At 36.4% G+C, this 21,880-nt stretch overlaps 1 protein-coding gene across 2 annotated transcripts in view; it reads right to left on the bottom strand.

The window, feature by feature from the left end:
- Nucleotides 1-2,380: 2,380 nt before the first annotated feature.
- The window catches only part of LOC113515794 (3-hydroxy-3-methylglutaryl-coenzyme A reductase), a 33,643-nt gene continuing 14,143 nt past the window's right edge, over nt 2,381-21,880 (bottom strand). For both annotated transcript variants that reach the window (XM_026900083.3, XM_026900091.3), the window contains exon 2: nt 2,381-10,888. In XM_026900083.3, coding sequence (XP_026755884.1) covers nt 8,305-10,842 — 2,538 coding nt within the window. In that variant the 5' untranslated portion in view covers nt 10,843-10,888 and the 3' untranslated portion in view covers nt 2,381-8,304. The remainder of the gene's footprint in view (nt 10,889-21,880) is intronic.

Raw genomic sequence — 21,880 nt, 5'->3', positions numbered from 1 at the left:
TGTAACTATTTATCACGCAAAATTGTATGAAAAAGTTGAGTCGTTTTTCTCGAAGCATTTGTATGGAGACACTCTATCTATAAAATCTAAGTGTTGTTCATATATAATTATTTACTAGAAATATATGATAAAGGGGGTACCTTTTTGCAAAAAATCAGCCAATCATATATAGGTACGCTATGAGAAATACAGACAAATTGAAATTGCCAAGAACACGACTCACAAAAACTATGAAACGAGGTATTCGTCTAAAAATAAAAATGTGTATTAAATTACGCAAAACAATAACACAATTGCCAAGAAATGAATTTAAAAAATAAAATAAAGACATGTTTGAGCAACGTTCTTTTTACAACTTCAATGCCAATATTAAATTATGACATAAATTTTTTTTTACAACACAGCGGGCAAACGAGCATGCGGCTCACCTGATGGTAAGCGACTACCGCCGCCCACGATCACCCACAACACCAGCGGCATTGCAGGTGTGCTGCAGGCCTTTTAAAAAGGAATATGCTCTTTTCTTGAAGCTTATGTTGTCGTATCGGTTCGGGAATACTGCTGCTGGAAGTTATGATGCCTACAGCTACCTTTCACCATCGCACCGCTCGCAAACGGCAGGGAGTCCATCCTCACATCTTAGAACCAAAATGGTCACTCTGGTCGTAAATTGGTTTCTTAAGAGTTGGCAACTCTGTAAATCTCTGGTATTACAGGCGTCCATAGGCTACGGTAATCTCGTTTACCATTAGACAGGCCGTATGCCTGTTTGCCACCATAGTAGTATAAAAAAAAGAAAAAAATTGGTAGGGTAAGAAAGACGTTCCATAGACAAATATAGGTGATTGCCTATTTACCTACGAATTGTGAATTTAGTCACCTATATATTGCGAATACATAAAAATTTGCATTTCCTAGTAAAAACCAGTTTCCAAGGTCAGGTAAATACAATTTGTTTCATTAAATTAACATGACAAAACCGGCGTATTGATCGTCAGTGAAATATTAAGCAGCTAGTCATCGGGTAACACGTTCCATTTTCAAACACAACGAATAATGATTCCCAAATATCATTACCTCACTGATGAGACAGCGGGAAAAGAGTAACAGAAATTGAATTCCCATTTCCGTACTGAGCCTCTCATTTTTTTTTATTTATTTATAAAAGACACACCAACAATATGCTCACAATAATTAAGTAGACAATTTTTTTTTATGCAACTTAGAATGGCAAACAAGCTGACGGCCCACCTGATGGAAAGTGGTAACCGTCGCCTATAGACATGAGCAGTACCATACATAACAGAGTATACTGTTTCGCCCATGATACCTCCCATGCGTTGCCATTCCTGAGGACTAAGGTGTTATTCCTCTGTACCCTGTAAATTCACGCCATATCCCACTCTTCAAACCCGAAACACAGCCATGCAAACACAACTGCTTCACGGTAGAAACACGAATGGGACAGAGGTACCCAAGCAATCGACTTTTGTACAAAGTCTCCCTCTGGTAGACAATATACAATGTTATTAGTAAGTAAAAGAGAAAAACTACTATTATAAAATGCATAAATCTAAGTTTGAACAAAAAAATCTCACTCCTCACTACAAAACTTAAGGCTATATGAACATATCAATTAAAGGTGTATACAGCTCTCACAGATAAGCGTTAATGTACACTAACTAACAATTATACAATTAGAAAAGACCTAACTACCAATCCATATTATTAATAAGTCTAGTAAACTGCACTAAAGAATTACCAATGGGTCAGTTCCATTAAGTTCCACTAACCATCCCATTCCCCCTCTGGGTGGAGCTTAACTAGCTGTATTAGCCACGACTCACGCGTACATTAGCCCAAATGAGAGGCTCGGGGGGAAAGGGATTGTTAGTGATAGAGACTGAGAATCCCATTGCTAGCAATATACCCAACCAGGTCGACGTCCTCGCGGTTTCCCCTGGAAACTATCATGGTTAATTCCTGATGAATTCATCATGATGGGCTAACTGGCCTGTTTTCATTCTCATCTATCACCCTTCACTGGTGCTCCGCCAGCGTATCCCGTTAGCGCAGGCGGGGTTACCATACCATTTTCACCCATAAAAAAAACCACAGATAATATAATGTATTACATGTATTATATTCTTATGACAGTGCATAAAATAAACAGATTTTTATATGAATTGCTTATATGATATTGTATACTATGACCATTTTTCTGTTTTATTTTTAAACGACAATAGAGAGACGTGTTAAGTTTGTTTACTAAAAATTACCAAGTATAAAAAAAAATATATAGGTACATACGTGACATTCAAACAGCAGGTGATTTAGGTTGTTTTTTTTTGGATAATTATTGAATAATAAAAAAAAAACATTTTGTTTAAAGCACCAATATAATTCAGTCAATAAATTACATTATTTGAAAATAAATACATGATTTACACATCTGGAGATTGATAACGCACTCTCGGTAAATGGTTGGGGGTAACCTTGAAACTTGGGGTAATGTTTGCCAATAAGAAAATTAAGCAGGAATCGTTTAAAAATGCAATATTAATTTGATCGAAATGGGCAGACACAAAATTAATTTATTATGTGATTATCTTTGTTACAGAACATTTATAAAATATATTTAATCAACAGTAGTCCTTATAACCTCAAATTTCATCGTTACCCCGTTACAGTACGAATTAAAAAAAAATGTACAAAACAATTGCTAAAATTATGTTGAAAGCTACATAACTACATATAATATTTCAACAATATTTTATTAGAATTAATCACAAGGAAATTAGATATTTTTTACATTTACTATATTCCTTTTTGATATTACAAACGCTTACTTAAGAGCGTTAGCTAAAATGCCACTTACATTTAATTTAACACGCTTCCTGTGATACACGTGATGTTGATTTATCACTAATTTCAATGTGTGATGATACAAATCACACACTCACCTCCCCAGGGACCTGTTCGTTACGCGGTAGGCCAAGAAAGACTAACAAAAACCTATAGCCTCTCGCGTCCTTACTTCATCCACTTTAAAATAAAAATAACGAGTGAATAAATTTATGGATGATATCGTTCGTTATATTGGTCCCTAACCATTAATAAATAAATAAATAAATAAGCTATAATAATACGTATAATACATATGTTATGCATAATACACCTAACACTACCATGGAAAACATACTACTGGATATAATAAAGAAGCTGATATACCCCATTTGATAGAAAATGGTATCTATGATAGCTTATAGAGATGAAGTGTATTACGGGCATCACAGTATATACTGTGTAACATATACCACCCGTATTGCAATGCTAGTTAGACTGACACCACCACCACCACCCCCAGTATTGTCACCATCTTGTCTATAAGAGATTGCTTTTTATAATAAGGCCGCCTTTTACAAAATACAATGTTTCAAAATGTTCTTTTTAATTTTATTAATTTAAAGTGTCTAATATTAATAAATAATATAATTGTATGTTTATATTTACACTATGTCAGCGTATTTACCAAATCCAGTAATATGAGAACGAAAAATATTAGCACGACAGTGTAGACAGCGTATAATAGTAACATCTATAAGGCGAACATTTGTACACTTTTACATTAACATAAGATCTGAAAAAATATTCTAGAAAGTAAATGTATCTATTAATATCTATCTAGAGTAATAAAATACTATTATATTTGACAGATCGCGAAAAAAAAAATTGATAAAAGGATCTAGATAATATATAGTAGCTAAACAGTGTATAAAATTTTATAGCAACGTTTACGCACAGAACTAAATCCTCTAATTAAATTATATTTTCATATTTTTTTATTACTGTTACAAAATTATTAATTACATATTCATATTTCGTTACAATAAACGAAACTCTATAATAATTTAAGATTTTAATAAAAAAAAAATAAAAAAATCAAACGTAATGATCTTAACACGAAAGAATGTAGTAGTAAACCCAATCATATTGTTATAGCAAAAAAAAGGCATTAAACTATATGAAGAATTAGAAATGATATTGAGAGATGACTTTTTCATTTTGAAGTCACTTGAAAATTTCAACGGTATAAGTTTCTATAACTGAAAGGGCATATAACCTGAAACTTCCTTTTGCAAAAATTTACTTAATAAAGATTAAACACGAAATACAAAAACCATCGATTTAAAAAAAAAGTAGTTTATAAACCAAACTAAATATAAACCAAAAAGTCAAATTGGTTTAGTTGTTTCAGCGTGATCGAGTAACAAATATCAACCTTCTATACATAACAAATATCTCAATAGACTTTATTGTCAATATTTATTTTATCCCCCCGCAGAATAGATGTTACCCCCGCGGGCGTAATCACCCCTAAATGGTTCGAAATTTAAGATCTCAAATATGTAACAAATAGCTTAACTTATTGTCAATAACATTAATATTTACTAACCGTATTACCCCCGTAGAATAGACGTTACCCCAGGGGGGTAATAACCTTTAAATCAAGTGTCAGAAATTTCATCAAATTATCGTCAGTGAATATATCGTCACCTCTATGGCAAATTTACGAATCTGCAGTTTTTCAAATTTGACATTTCTTTAAAAATCTACATTTTGCGCCATACTACTTATTGAGGTTATTTTCAAATGTATACCTTTAACGGTTAAAGAAATCGAGTAGCTCGAATCTTCATATCTTTGTGATATACCCAAAGTAAACTTAATTAGCATATTTTTATGGTATTTTCTATAATAAACACTTTAATTTGAAAATTTCAATAATTATTTTATCAATTTCTCAATCCTAATTTAGTTATTTTACATGAATGATTGCTATAACGTTGTTATTTAAACTGAAGTTCTCTCCAAAACACGTGATTTATACCTTGGTATATTTACGAAAGTGGCACTTTCGTTAGTTTGCCAGATATTAAAAAAAAATGATTTTCTTTAGCAACTTACGAAATTGCCACTTTCGTAGATTTGCTGTTGTATAACTCAACACCTGGGAACTCTCATGTATGAAGGTGCAAAGTAACGAATATGCATTTATTTCTGATACTTGTAATATAATAATAATTAATTAAGCGCATTCAATAAAAAAACAGGATTTTAAAACTAAAATGTTAGCATGATCTTTTACAGTAGTCTTCTGTCAAAAGTTATTTGCATTCTAATGTTTCGAAACGTTCCCCTGTAAAATGTATCTTTTTCAGTTTCGTAAGTTTACCATAGAGGTGACGATATGTTTTATTTGCGCATATTTGAAAATTATTGGCGTATTTGGCTATAAATATCACTGCATACTACTTTCTGTGGCTTTTTTAGTCACCAATTATACATTTTGGGTTTTTTTGTAAATCAATAATTAATTCGAGAGAACATGTCTATATCATCGAAAACGTTCGTAAACATCTTAATAGATTTACGTAATAGCTCTTTGCTATAGTCAAATTATATATATATATATATATATATATATATATATATATATATATATATATATATATATATGTATGTATGTATGTATACTGTTAACACCGCCTCTTAACCATAATATTTAAGTACATTTAAATACAAAATCATAGAACGAACTATTTAACGTTGTGATGTTATCGAACGATTTATTATACAGGGGCAATTAGGCTAAAACGAAAACAGCTGATTCAGATGAATGGTCTGAATAGGAGGGAGACTTTGTACAAAAGTCGATTGCTTGGGTACCTCTGTCCCATTAGTGTTTCTACCGTGAAGCAGTTGTGTTTGCATGGTTGTGTTTCGGTTTGAAGGGTGGGATATGGCGTGAATTTACTGAGTACGGAGGAATAACACCAGAGTCCTCAGGAATGGCAACTTTTCAAAAAAAAATTCCGTGCGTCGCGGTAGGATTTTAACACTAATATTATTTTGTACATTGCTGTTTTTTTGGTATTTCATAGTATTTCACTACAACATGTTATTATTTCTTTATATTATGACATAATATCATAAATTACATTATTTTGAATAAATAAAGAAAAAATAAACAGGAAAAAAAAAATGAAATTTATCCGGAAACAATTTATTTCCACCGGTGTTTAGTTCAGAATAATAGTGTGAATCAACTGTTTTAGTTTTTGCCAACCTGCCCCATACACCCTGTATAAATCATACCAAGAATTTATTAAATTCACAATTCTGTATATCTACATTAATATGGGCAACATTAACAACATAATTCACTATTGTATGAAACAGAACGACCGACAGGAACATAAATACAATGCCCAAATGATAAAGGTATTTATGAAAAACTAGGCGTAACCTGCAGCTTCGCACGTGGTCGTACCGCGAGGTTGATGCAAAGAGATTTTTTCAAATGCGACCAATCACTTCTATTTCATTATATTAGTATAAATACTACGAAAGCTAAAAATAAAGGAAAGTCATTGTATATGTGATATAACATTAGAGGTTATAAGGACGGGTTGTAGTAAATTAAAAAAAAATCAACCAAAACCCACGTCACATTCGACTAGGTAGGGTACTGACGCTATTTGAGTCGGCGCCCGCAAGCCGGTGCGGGCCAACGCCGTTGGGGCTTGATGGATTTCGAAAGGAAACCCGGGTCCCCAACACTTTGGCGCGGCGAGGGATGCCGTGCTGGTTTTAGCCGGTAGGAGTCCGGCAGTACCCATAAGCCTCCCCGGGGGCTTATGGGTCCGCATGAAGCATTTCCCCAGGAAAAAAAAGGTAGGGTACTGACGTAGCCTAACTTGATACTGAACGTTTTGATGTTCAATCTATGGTCAGGGTTTACGAAACCATGAAATTTATTGTAATATTAATAATACAGCAATAAAAAATAAATATAAAGATTTGTGTAAAAATAAAATATAAAATAAAATAAAATCAATCAATTACAATATTAATACAGTTTCAAAAGCGCGCCATAAAAAAGACAGACAATTTTTGTCAAGTAAATAAATAACATCTTGATAGAGTGTACCCCATTAAATATTGGGGTACACTCTGTCAAGATGTTATTGTGCTGAGAAAAAAAAAGAGATTATAGTTCCAACTGTAATATTGGTCATTCTGTTGCTTCTGTTTAATATAGGATACCAATTATTTTTAAGAAGGTACGTTACACGGTTTAGCCATGTGCCCCGGCATAGAATGGGCCAACCCTTCCTTACCCGCGGGTGTCGTAAGAAAGGACTAAGGAAGGGCGAGGGATGGTCAGCAGCATCCCTCTTAAAACATCTCTAAAAGCCTAACCGCGATTGCCAACCCGCCTGCCAAGCGTGGCAACTACTGGCCTACAACTACTCCCCTTATGGGAAATGTTACGTTCAGCAGTGAATAGTTAATGGCTAAAATAATAACAGTAAGTAAATAACATCTTGATAGAATGTACCCCATTAAATTTTGGGGTACACTCTGTCAAGATGTTATTGTGCTGAGAGTAAAAAAGAGATTATAGTTTCAATTCTAATATCGGTCATTCTGTTGCATTTATTATAGGATACCAATTTTTTTTAAAGAAGATACGTTACGTGCTTTAGAAAACATTTGATATAAAAAATAATGAGATTGTGTTCCACAAAAATTTCCACTTCAAGCGTGGCAAAACACATCAAAACTAATATACACTGAATCGATTTTGAAAAAAAATCCATGAAACTAATCTGTAAGAATATCCTTTCAGATAAAAAAGTAATTTTCCAATTCAGTTATAAGGTAATAAAAAAAAAAAAACAACTGAATTGCAAATCTCCCTCTTTTTGAAGTCCATTGAAAATGTTCTAAACACACCGACAACACAGAGACATATTTTATTCCATTTATTTACGCTACATTGTCAAATAATTTAAAAAGGGCGCAGTGTTAGAAACGAAAGAATTTATTCTTTCGTTATGGCTAGAGTTTGTCATTTGCGCGGGGTGTACGCAGTATACTCTGTTATGTCCATGGTACTGCTCATGTCTATAGGTGACGGTTACCACTTTCCATCAGGTGGGCAGTCAGCTTGTTTGCCATTCTAAGTTGAATAAAAAAACACAGTGGTGTTAATTAGTCATATCGAGGTTTCATTTTTGGCGCGTTTGTAACGTATCTACTTTTTCTTTCATTATAATAATCATTGTTGGTCGTTTAGTCATCATGTCGCCCATCCGTCATCATTCCTTGTAACAAACACGTTACAAAACCACATTTAATTTAAAGCGTAGTATATTTAATGACCATAATCATTATGTGTTATTTCAGTGTTTAACTGTAACAATAACAAGATTTCGTTCTTTCCAAAGCAAGATGTTATAACGTTGGTACTTCTAAAGTGACCGTTGATATCTCAGGAGTGGCCGCCGCCTGCATGTTAATAGCTGATCTGTTGTGACGCATGTGAGATTTCACTAAATCTGAATTCACTAGAGCAGCCATCAAACTCAACTCGCCAGCTAATACTGTAGCGCATATTAAAGATGCCAATCTCGCGGAATTCTCTGCCGGATACGCCCCGGCACCTTTCACGCCTAAGATATCTAAACAGGCCCCTTGGCCAGTCAAAACTGTGCCCCCGCCTATTGTGCCAACCTCTAAAGAAGGCATAGTACAAGTCACATACAAATCTTCGCGATTCTCGCCACAAACCTCCATGCTCGTGGAACAATTGCTACTGGTCACGTTCTGGGCCGGATCCTGGCCGGTTGCTATGAAGATGGCGGTCACCATGTTCGCTGCGTGAGCGTTGTTACCCCCAATGGAGCCAGCCAGTGCAGATCCCGAGAGATTCTTGATTTTATTACACCGCGCCAAAGTTTTCGCGTCAGTCTTGAAGATAGTCTTCAAGTTTTCCGCCGTTATTGTGGTCTCACAAACCACCCTCTTTCCTCTACCTTTGACCCAATTTATTGCGGCTGCTTTCTTGTCGGAACAGTAGTTTCCTGATAAACTGATGACTTCCATGTCGGGGAAATAGTTTTTGAGAAGCTTCAACGCGTTCTCAGCGCCCTTGGACACCATATTCATTCCCATAGCATCCCCCGTTGTTGCTCTGAACCGTAAATATAATATAGCACCGTCAACACCAACATGTATCTCTTGGAGTCGCGCAAATCTAGACGTCGAGTCAAAAGCCTCCTTTATTAAAGCGTAGTTGTCTTTGTTGTCAATCCACTGTCTGCATTCGTGCGCTCTCACCACATTTGGTAGTCGAACAGCCGGCGCTCTTGTCATTCCTACATCCTCAACAACACTTGTCACACCTTTGGTTCCTATAGCTTTAGCACCTCTGTTAGTTGAAGCAACCAATGCGCCTTCTGTGGTTGCCATCGGGATCATATACGCTTTACCGTCCACAACCAAAGGACCGGCGTATCCCACCGGTATACCGACATATCCGATAACATTCTCGCAGCAAGCGTTCAATACTTTGCTGTAATCATAGTTTAGATATGGAAGCTGTTTGATAGCTTCTTCCGTTTGAAATCTTGCGCCTATAACTCTTCTTCGTAACCTGACACCTCTTAAACCATCCCCTAAAACTGTCTCCAGCCTGTGCAGAGGTATATGTGACTGTTCGACTAGCATAATCACTTCCTCGTCGCTCAAAGACTTACACGCTCCTTCTGACCGGTAAATTTCGAGACATTCAGCCATTGGGCGTTTCTTAGCATTTAATTTAGTTGCTGAAGAGCTCGGCGAGAGCACAGGCCACTCGGAGTCTTCAGGACAAGTCAGCTCATCAGTCTGGGTCGACACTTCCGAGTTGGAATCATCGCCTACAGAGAACAAAGGTTTGCGGCCACTGTTTGCATTTTCGTTATCATTTTGCACAACCTCCTTGACCGTCATATCATTCATGTCAATTACCCAGTTTCTTTGTTCTTCAAAGAATACAAATTTGATAATTAGGGCACAAAGTAATGTAGCAATTACAATATAATCGGCGCTAACAGAGAACCATTTTACATAGGAGTGGAGCAATACGTTATCATGTGGTGCCGTAGCAAGATCATCGCTGGGACCTTCAACTATGCCGTTGTCAGCACTCCAAGGCCATCTACTAGTCAAGTGGACACATAGTAGCCCGGCAGCCATTATCATTTTCACTCTCTGCACTACAGGGTTGGGTTTTAAGTCCGCTTCAGAGAAAGGACTGTCCGAGCCCATATCTTTTCTTCCGGATGCAAAATCGGCGACTAGAGATAAACAGGCCGGATAGAAAGTCACAAACACCACGTAATCCACTAAGAGAGCTAAACACGCGAATGTACACATGTGTTCTAGTCTTGGAACTCCTGATAACGCTCCAACTCCGACGAGTAGAATGGCTAGTAAGGTATCCAATGTCGCTGTTGGTCCCAATAAAGCTAAAGCCCGACCGACCCTTTTCCCTTGATCCTCTCCAGCGGACCAGCCAGCTTTGGCCATCCTAGCACCTCTGGCGACATCAGCGACTAGCAGAAACAGAAACGGCGCATCTTTTATGCTAGCCAATTCACTCCAGAATAGTCCAGCGAGTGCTGATGTGAAGATAAAACTAGCGAATGTTGAGAACACCCCGGCTACAATGAGAAGGTATTTCGAAGCGATTTTTTGTAAATTAGAGATTTGGTAGTATGCGTACAAAAGGGCCGCACAGCGAACGAAGGTCATGATAACAGCGTCGGCCGCTTGGTATTCCGCTTCTAACCCTGGACATGCTCTGGCCCAGCCGGCACAGTGCTCAGACCTGGTGCCTGGGCCGTGCCTTTCAACGCTAGCTGCGCAGGCCAGCAGAGCTAATGTGGCGACGATGACCTCCCATTGGTGTCTCGCGCAGAACTCCCCATGGGCTCCCCATACCTTCATGGTGTATACGTCGTCTACTGCGAGCGAGCTGCTTAGCAGCTTATTTCTGTAAAGATAGAAATGTTCGTATTAGTTTATTATCAATTAACTGTAAGCCGAGACTTTGCTCTCGTGACTGGGATATGTTCGCCGAGTGGGATAAGAAGTAGCCTATATCCTTCCCCATCCCATATAGTACGTGGATACCAAATTTCATAGTGATCGGTTAAGCAGTTTAGGCGTTATAAGGTAAGAAACAAACTCATTTTTACCTACATTTAGTGTAAGGATATTTATATATATATTTTTTAAATGGATGGTAATGAAATTGTAACCCCGACTGCGCCAACGGTATACACTGGCGGGGCACCAGTGAGAGATGATAGGTGAGGATGATAAAGCAGGTCAGTTAGCCCATCGTGACGAATTCAACGATAAATTAGTCAGGATAGTTTCCACTAGAAACCGCGTGGAGGTCAACCATATAGGGTATATTAATAGAAATGGGGACTAACCTCCTCATTACTAACATTCCCTTCCCCCCTACAAAGATGATATTAGTATATGTTTTTAATAGGATGTAAATGGACTACTACGCGCGCGCCAATGTCATCAGTAAAAATGTTTCTCTTACACTTTTGTTTCAGCACTCTATTAGTCATGAGTGGCTGTGACGCGTTCGGTAATTATTGTACTAAAATGAATAAACGACGCGATCAAAAGAGAAAGTCTGTTTGTAACCAACACTTGTACAAATAAATGATCGAATAAATTTCAATACAAATAAAAGATGGAACGTTATAGCAAATAGGCTATTAATTTGATTTATAGTATTTCCGTTATATGTTCAACTGAACAATTGGTTACCTTTTTAACCGACTTTAAAAACAAGAAGGTACACAATTAGGCTGTATTTTTATTTATTTATTTGTTTAATACTTTATTGTACACACTAATTATACATAAAAATATTACAGAGTGGAATCAAATGTACAAAGGCGAGCTTAACTCTAATAGAGTTGTCTTCCAGCAACACGCGAAGTGGAAAGGAGCATCAACGTCAGCGGGTAGAGCGGTGTACAATATTGTGGAAATTTTCAAACAAAAGGACTTTGTTTTTATGTTTGTTACCCTTCAGAGTCTGCATCGATTTGAATTATTGTTATCTTAATGTTTTTTTATACAACTTAGAATGGCAAACAAGCTGACGGCCCACCTGATGGAAAGTGGTAACCGTCGCCTATAGACATGAGAAGTACCATGGACATAACAGAGTATACTGTTTCGCCCATGATACCTCCATGCGTTGCCATTCCTGAGGACTCAGGTGTTATTCCTCTGTACCCTGTAAATTCACGCCATATCCCACCCTTCAAACCGAAACACAGCCATGCAAACACAACTGCTTCACGGTAGAAACACGAATAGGACAGAGGTACTCAAGCAAACGACTTTTGTACAAAGTCTCCCTCTGGTGATCTGAACTCGATCATTTCTTGTAATCGTTTGTATCTATAAGTTTACTATTGTAATCTTTTGGATTAAACAATAAAGAGAATTTATCTACTTGACGTTTCAGACCAGAATAATTGGATTTGTCACAATTTAAGTCCGTTTTTACATATTTTTTTTTTAAACAAAATAACGGATTTTACTCCTATCGGGAGTAAACTTTTTGTGGAACACAATTTTAAATTATATGTATAATATATATGTATGTATGTATATATTTCATGTATTACACTATGCCAATAATCATAGTTTTAACGAACCGGTATGAATTTTCCAAACTTCGTCAGTGTATCGTGACCTTCAAATCCAGTTTCGGCGCGATCTCTCATAATCTCTCATTATCGAGGCCAGTGATCATTTACATTATCACGTGAGCGTATAGTGATAGAGAACATAAAACACTGTAGATATATACACAGATATTATTTGAGGAACAATGATTTTTAACCGACTTTGAAAAAGTCTCAATTCGGTGGTATATTTTCACGTTCGTCACCTCACAACTCGGTCAGTTGTGGACCGATTTGGAAAATTATTTTTTTATCTGAAAGGGTACACTTACAGATTGATCCCATGAGAAGTTTATCAAAATCGGTTAAGCAGTTTAATTTGAAATCAAAAGAATTGGTTTTTTTTTGTCAACATAATCGTTTTCGCCACACACCAAACCGATACGACAACATAACCTTCAAGAAAAGAGCATATTCCTTTTTAAAAGGCCGGCAGCACATCTGTAATGCCGCTGGTGTTGTGGGTGACCATGGGCGGCGGTAGTCACTTACCATCAGGTGAGCCGCATGCTCGTTTGCCCCCTGTGTTGTAAAAGAAAAAAAGTTGAAGTCCTTTTTGTGTGGAGTTTAAATTATTATGTTTTTTTTTTTTTTTAATATCAATACAGTATCAATAATAATAACAATTTGGTGTCTATATCGTATGCAAGAAGGGTTATTTTATCTTTTAAGCATGAATGGAACCCTCGGCGCGTGAGTTCAACTTGCACGTGACTCGTTTTATTTTAAATTAAATAAACGTTGTGTTCCATAAAAATAAAACCGACTTCAATTGTGGGAAAACACTGTTATTTTGGTCTAAAAACCAAACCGCTGAACCGATTTTGATAAAACTACTATGGGACTAATGTTAAAGTATATCCTTTTAAAAAAGCAATTTCCAAATTTCCGCTTTAGAACAAAATTTTGAAGTTTGCTGTTACGGGTGATCGTGGGCGGCAGTAGTCACTTACCATCAGGTGAGCCGTAAGCTCGTTTGCCTCCTATGTTGTAAAAAAAAAAAAAACATAAAACCAAAAACAACAACAACCGAATTGAGAACTTTGATTTTTTTCTTATCTGCAAGGAAAATTTTTTTCCAAAATTATTCGGTTCGCCATTGGCAGACGAGTATTTAGCTTAAGCGTCTTAGTTGACTTAAGCTGCGATTTGATACAGCATAAGTCTCTAATAGCTATTTACTGTACGCAACTACCTTTTACTTTGAACTGTCACTACTTTATTAGGAGGAACCTGGGGGCCTACCATGAAATGAAATTCCGAATTTTCGCGCTCAATTTCGTGTTTCTGTTCGTACCTAAATCGACACAGTGAATGGAGCTTAACGTTTCACTCATCATAAATCCTATCCTAATTTGGACTATTAGGATAGGATTTATGATGAATGAAACGTTAAGCTAAGGATGGATATTTTAATATTTTTAATAATTTTAAACGGGCATGTATTATGTAATTTCAACATCAAATTTCTATTACGTTCGTCCCCGAAATTGCGGAAAATATTTCGTGGTAGGCCCTCTGGTGAGTAACATACAAGTTACAGCTTAGTTTAGACTCCAGATCTCCCACAAATTACGATACTTTTATTTTGTATAAAGTAAATAAATACATTGTAATTTGTGGAGATGAATAAACTAATTATTATTATATTATTATTATTATTATATTATTATTATACGAGGTCTGTCCGGAAAGTTCGTATAAAAGTGTTCTGGAATGCGAGAAAGAGGAGTGGGGAGGCCAGGTAAGCGCAGGACCCCTTCCTTATGTCCCTAACAATGCTTCAGTTCTGGTCTGACCGCCGTGCGGTGCGAACTGGCTTGTCACGCCATCTGTGAAGTTACCTCTTAACGAAACCCCGTCGGCATGGAGCCCGCTTCCGTTGAAGAGCAGCGCGTCGTAATCAAGTTTCTCTCGAAACTCGGCAAGAATGGCCGTGAAATTTTTGCCGATCTCAGAACAGTTTATGGGGATGATGCTGTGAAGGAACCAACCGTCCACAAGTGGCTAAAAAGATTCAGAGAGGGCCGAGAAAGAGTTCGATGTTCGGGGGATTGTCCATCAAGAATTCGTCCCTCCAGGCCAGACAGTTGATGGAAAATTCTACGTCGATGTGCTCAGACGCCTCAAAGCTCGTGTGGCACGAGTTCGTCCAGAATTGGCGCGAGAGGGGCGTTGGATTCTTCACCACGACAATGCCCCTGCCCACACCTCTCTTGTTGTCCGTGAGTTTTTGAGTAAAAATTCCATTACGGTGACCGAACACCCCCCCTATTCGCCGGATTTGGCCCCGTGTGACTTCTTCTTGTTCCCAAAAACCAAATTGGTACTTCGGGGACGGCATTTGGGGGACATAAATGAGATAAAAAAAGCTACGACGGGGCAGCTGAGAAACCTACAACCAGAGGACTTTCAAGGAGCCTTCTCACAGTGGAAACGGCGTTGGCACAAGTGCATTATGTCACAGGGGGAGTACTTTGAAGGGGATAAAATTGATTTACCTGAATAATTGTAAAATAAAATTTTTAAAAAACTTTTATACGTACTTTCCGGACAAACCTCGTATTTAATTCCTGCGCGCGAAATTTATTTTGATAGTGCTTCGGATGCTTTTTTTTTTATGCAACTTACAATGGCAAACAAACTGACGGCCCACCTCATGGAAAGTGGTAACCGTCGCCTATAGACATGAGCAGTACCATGGACATAACAGAGTATACTGTTTCGCCCATTATACCCCCCATGCGTTGCCATTCCTGAGGATTCAGATGTTATTCCTCTGTACCCAGTAAATTCACGCCATATCCCACCCTTCAAACCGAAACACAGCCATGCAAACACAACTGCTTCACGGTTGAAACACGAATGGGACAGAGGTACCCAAGCAATCGACTTATTATTTATTATTCACAGCAGTTCTTGCTGCGGTGATATCTATTAATGTGACTTGTTATATCTGTAAGGATTTACTTACATATTGATTCTAAAGAAAATTCTGCATGAACAGTTCAACAGTTTGTTGACAATGGAAACGGAGCGACGACGGCAGTGCAAGAAACAACGGCAAACCTGAGGGCCTACTATGAAATGCTTCTCGGAATTTCGGAGCCAAACGAAACACAAATTTGATGTTAAAATTACATAATACATGCCGTTTGGAAATATTAAAAATGTTAAAATATCGTTCCTTTGGATTTTTATGATAGGATGTATGACGAACGAAATGTTAAACTCCATTTATTGGTTCGATTTTGGTATACCAGAGGGAGACTTTGTACAAAAGTCGTTTGCTTGGGTACCTCCGTCCTATTCGTGTTTTAACCGAAAAGCAATTGTGTTTGCATGGCTGTGTTTCGGTTTGAAGGGTGGGATATGGCAGTGAATTTACAGGGTACAGAGGAATAACATCTGAGTCCTCAAGAATGGCACTGCATGGGGGGGGGGGGGGCGATCATGGGCGCAACAGTATATTCTGTTATGTCTATGGTACTGCTCATGTCTATAGGCGACGGTTACCACTTTCCATCAGGAGGGCCGACAGCTTGTTTGCCATTCTAAGTTGTATAAAAAAAATAAACAAAAACACGAAATCGAGTCCGAAAATTCGGAATTTCACTTTATGGTAGACCCGCTGTTGTCGGGTCTACCACGAAGAGATGCTTAAACTACAGAAACAATGACTTGTAGTGTTCCTTATGCGTATTTGTTACCATTCGTTTGTTTATAATAATCACGTCCCGTGTGAAACTAATGCTCATTGTAACTCAGTGTTTCCCAACGTGGGACTCACGCCCCACAGCTGGGCAATTTGTTAGTTAAGTGGGGGCAATTAAAAATGGACTCGAAGCGATTTTAATGCTCTTGCTACGGACCATTTAAATGCAATGCTACGAGTAGATATCGGTGCCAAATTTAACAAAAAAAGTGAATTAAAAAAATGCTGTAAATATTTATTAGGTATAATTTCGTTTGACGTTACCAAAATAGCGACTGGGCGATTAGAGACGTCAAGTAAACTTTGTTGGGAAAAATTATGTATGGGGGCATAAAAATTTTAGAAATGTTCAAGTGGGGCATGGCATGGCACAAAAAAGGTTAGAAACACTGCTGTAGCTCCTTGTATTGGGGTTTAGGGGCATTCCTTGATTGAACCGTGTAATGAACACTTGTGTTTATCGCAGTGATTGTGAAATATAAAGTTATCATAGAGTTAAGGACTAAATCATACAATTGAGTATTTTAATCATGTAAAATTGTTATTTAGTTAATAAATTAGTTCTTAAAAGACTCTTGTCTCTTGTATTTAATAAGTTTAGTTTTTAAATCAAAAACTGGTTTCGTTTAAACTGAAGTCGGTTTGTTTTGTGTAGGGCCGCCATCGCCTAAATCGCCGACACCGAATTAACACGGCAAAAATCCCTGACATTTGGGCGAAATATGTTTTTTTCCCCGGACACTTCTGAAGAAATATTTTTTGTAACAAAAATAAAGACATTGTCACTTACTATATATAAAAACAAAGTTATTGTGGATGTATATGTAATTAAGATTTATTTCAATTGATCGCTTACCTACAAAGAAATAGGATTTCCCCTGACAGTAAAAGTTTTCAAAAACCCCTGCCGGATGACCCCCGGACGCCCTTAAAATCCGGGGAATTCCGGACGGGTGGCAGCTCTAGTTTTGTGGGGCACAATTACAGATGGGCAAAGCACCGGGTTTAAACCCGGTGCTTTGGTAAAAACCCAATAAACACCCATAAACTCCCATAATCACCCAAAAAAATAGGTTTTTACGTATTTTTTTGAAAATATGTAAGTAATACCAATAAATTATTTTTATAAATTGTATTGATCAATTCTACAATATTAAATAAAACGTTAACTAATAATATTTCAGGAAATTTTAAAAATCTATATATAATAAAATGAAAGTAATTAATTTTCAGTGTTTTCATGTTGCAGTTGATCAACATGTTGGCCTTTTGCTTCCCGTAGATACTTTAAAATTTCTTCATAACACCTCGTTCGCACACATGGCCGTATATATTTAAATTCTTGAGCCACTAACAGTCCGAAATACTCATTTCTTTTATCCTCTTCTCCATAAATTAAGCATTTAGAACAGTTTGTTTCTTCTTTCAGTAAATTTTCTTTTACTTTATCCTCGTTTTTTTCTTTGTTGCGACGACGCTGGGTAAATCATCTGGACACTGGGTCTCACTATCGCCAAATATATTTGGAGATCGGCTTCGGCTACGGCTTGGCAGACATTTTTTTCTTTCTACAATTTTAAATTAAATTTATTAGAATAAATGCTTCGAACACACGCGATCTAAGTACCTTTTGTGTTTATTATACCTTACCTACCTAGGTATAAAAAGAGTACTTACGTAGATTTTCTTTTATTAACTGTTTTATACGAAGATCTTGATCTCTCAAATTAGCATCCATTTTACTTCCAGTGATTATCAACTAAATTAATAATCCACAAAGTATTAAATAACGTTTTTATGAAATATTTAGCACAAAAACAATACCCTTTAAATATCGATCGTCAGTAACTGTGGCTGACTTACCTATATTCTAGCAAGCAGGACTGCCAGATGTGAAGGGGAAATCCCCAATAAATTGTTGCATGTGACTGATGATGTGAGCATGTTCGTTTCATAATAAAAATGTTGCCAGGTAACCAAAAAGTCGTATGTTTTTGTGCGAATTACGATCATAATCTTTACGATCGTACATTAAAAAATAGACAAATAATAGTATGAGTACGATTTAAATCGTATATCTGTCAACCCTGCTAGCAAGACAGCGACAAAATCACGTTGCATAACAATGTAGCCCAAGCTTATATCTTATGAAATATACGGAAGAGATACGGACTTAGAAAAAACAGAAATGTTGTTCTTTGTGGAAGTCATTGATGAAATTCTATGTATTTTAGCCCGCAAACTTTCTTCAAACAAAAACAGCGCCATCTAGTATCGAGTTCTGTAATTATCTCTTTGTTTATGGATTTGAAGTAAGACCGCCACGCATGCAATACATTATGACTGGGGATTCCCCTATTCGTCGACGCTGAATATGAGGCGACGACAATCACTGTCAAACGTGTTCACTATTACTCTGACTCTGGTAACGTGACTTCCTGGTAACGTGTTAGGTAGGAAAAGCAGTAAAAAAGTGCATATTAAGGGAGCAGATTTGAAATAATATTTATACTTAACAAGAAATAATTAAAGGTAAGTGGATTTTTGAATGATACAATTATATCATGATCACTTAACAATTTTAACTTAAAATTAGATGTATTATTACAAGCTTTTATTTAGCTTGCGTTATGTAAATAAAAGTATGTAGGTATGTTCGTATGTTGATGCAATTATCCTCAATCCTCAACCGACTGGGATAAAATTTTCCATACACGTTTATTTTGGATGATAGTGCATAGTTAGCTGAGAGTCGTCATTGGATAATAATGGTGGATAGCCTAAGATGTGTACTAGATATTTATTTTTAACATAATATGCGTAAGTACCTAATCGAATTAAAGAAGTTGCTGAGAAAAATACAGAACAATACGATAATAAACTAGCGTCTGCGTTTAATCCTCCGAGGAGATGTAATTTTACAAAGGTTTTTTGTATTTATTTTATTATTTTTTTAATAAATTTATTGTAAATAACAAGAAATAATCATTGTAAAAAAATAGGCACTCTATTGTTGAATTTTCGTCAGACCAACTAATCATCGTTCATTTTTTTAGGTTCAATGGGGAGACCTAAAGATTTACGCATATGGGAGCACTACCGTACTTTACCAAACAAGTCTGTTTCTTGCAAGCTTTGTAATAAGGTCTACAAATTCAGTAATGCTGCCAAAATGCTTCAACATCTTATCACTTGTCCAAAATCTCCAGAAACATTAAAAGACTCTATGAAACTTATAAAAGATAGCTCGTCCAAAACCAAAATGTCTGGACTGTCAGAGATAGAGACAAATGATTCTTTTATAAGCCCCTCGTCGTCTGCTAACACTACAATAAATGCTGAGTTTCAAGACACCGATGATCATATAAAAACAGAATTAGCGAGAGCTATATTTGTAACAGGGACGCCATTATCGATGGTGCAACATCCTTTATGGATACAATTTTTCGAAAAATTGCAACCAAAATTTAAAATACCTTCACGTAAAGCTTTAGCGACAAAATACTTAGATAAAATATATAGAGAAATGCGTTTTGAGTTAAATGAGGAACTAAATGCTTGTAGTTACTTACACCTTCAGTGCGATGGCTGGTCTAATTTAAGAAATGAAGGAATAATAAACTTTCTTATATCAAAACCTCAACCTGCATACGTTAAAAGTTTGAATACAGAAAGTAATCCTCACACTAGTGAATACCTTAGCCAAGAAGTTGAAAAAGTAATGAAAGTGTATGGAGCAAATAAGTTTCTTGTACTTATTGGCGATAACGCTAGAAATATACAAAAGGCATTCGAATTAACAAAACTCAAATATCCACATGTTGTTCCTCTCGGTTGCTGTGCACATATCCTTAACTTGTTGTGCCAAGATATTGTAAAGATACAAGAAGTAACTGTGTTTATTATGCAAGCCATAAATATAATAAAAACTGTTAAAAGGAGTCAACGATTAAGTTCCTTGTTGATAAAATCAAGGCAGGGTGAAGATTCTACACAAACACTAAAATTGCCTTGTGCTACAAGATGGGGAAGTCATGTTACTTCGTTAAAAGTTTGAAAGCAAATAAGATAGCTTATTATTTATTATTAATTAACAGTTAGAGAAGATGTGGTAATTTCAAGAGATATTAAAGATTTAATTCTAAGTGATGATTTCTGGACGAAGACAGGGGAATGTATAAGTATTTTGGAACCAGTCACTGAAAGCATATTTTACTTAGAGAGCGACCAGAATCGTTTGCATCGCACATACATTACATTTAGAGATGTACAAGCTAAGATACGTTTTGCATTAAATGAGATTTCGACATTGAGCGAAGAAAGCAAACAGCAGATTCTAACATCAGTATCTTCAAGATGCAATATGGCAATGAGGCCAATACATTTTGCAGCATATATTCTAGACCCCAGGACTCTAGGAGTCGAACTTACTCAAGAGGAAGAACTTAAGGGTATGGAGTTTATCTACAATTTAAGCCAACACTTAAGTTTGTCAAATGTAATGGCAGATTTGGCGTGTTATAAAGCTAAAGAAAACTTTTGGGCCAGAGGATTTGTATGGAGCTCATTAGATAGCATTGAGCCCCTAATATGGTGGAAAGGTATTTGTGGTTCCACTGAGTTAAGCAAAGTAGCGATTCGTATTCTATCAGCTCCCTGTACTTCGGCAGCCACTGAGCGTTCCTTTAGTATCCAAGGCTACATACATAATAACAAAAGAAATCGACTTACAACTGAAAGAACTGAAAAAATTTCATTCATTTGTTATAACTGGAATCTTAAACATAAAGCTGAATGCGAGGACATTCAGTTTAATGAAGAAAATACCTTAGAAGCTTTCATTGAGCAAGTAAATGAACATAACAGTTTAGACGAAATAGAGCCTATCGAACCTATACAATTCATCGCTTGTAATAACTCTGAATCTGACAGTGATTGACTGTAGTTTTACATTTTACTTTCATCTCTTTCTTAATAAACTCAAAATCAAATTAAAAGTTTTTTATTCTGTAGGCTGCATAATAATATTGTCTATGTCCAGTATAGTGGACGTCTTGCGGCTGAGATGACGATGATGAAGTACAAAATCATAAACACCCAAAAATTTGGGTGTTTATGGGGTTTAAACCCAATAAACCCAAAACACCCGGTTTTTACCCACCAGACTTTAAACCCACCCAGGTGGATTGCCCATCTCTAGGCACAATGTTTAACTATGTACTAGTAATATAAAATTGTATACAGCCTTGATATGTTATGGATGATTACTTCGTAATTTGGTATGCAAACCTTTTATACAATCGATGCTATGTACTGAATCATTTTTAATGGAGATACCTAATTTTAGATACATACTCGTAGACAGATAGATTCTTTATTACGAACAATAACAATAATACCAGGTCCACACAGCAAATATATATATATCTAATATACAGTGAGTGTAAAAAGTATTCGTACACCTAGGGTCATAATAAAAAAATACGAATTTGATAGACTTTCCTCTATTTATTTAATTTAAATCAATACTGTTAAATAGTTT

The sequence above is a fragment of the Galleria mellonella genome, unplaced genomic scaffold, assembly GCF_026898425.1.
Source record: "Galleria mellonella isolate WM207_F2 unplaced genomic scaffold, CSIRO_AGI_GalMel_v1 utg424, whole genome shotgun sequence".
In the NCBI taxonomy this organism is placed as follows: domain Eukaryota; kingdom Metazoa; phylum Arthropoda; class Insecta; order Lepidoptera; family Pyralidae; genus Galleria; species Galleria mellonella.
This window is presented reverse-complemented; position numbering and strand designations above follow the sequence as displayed.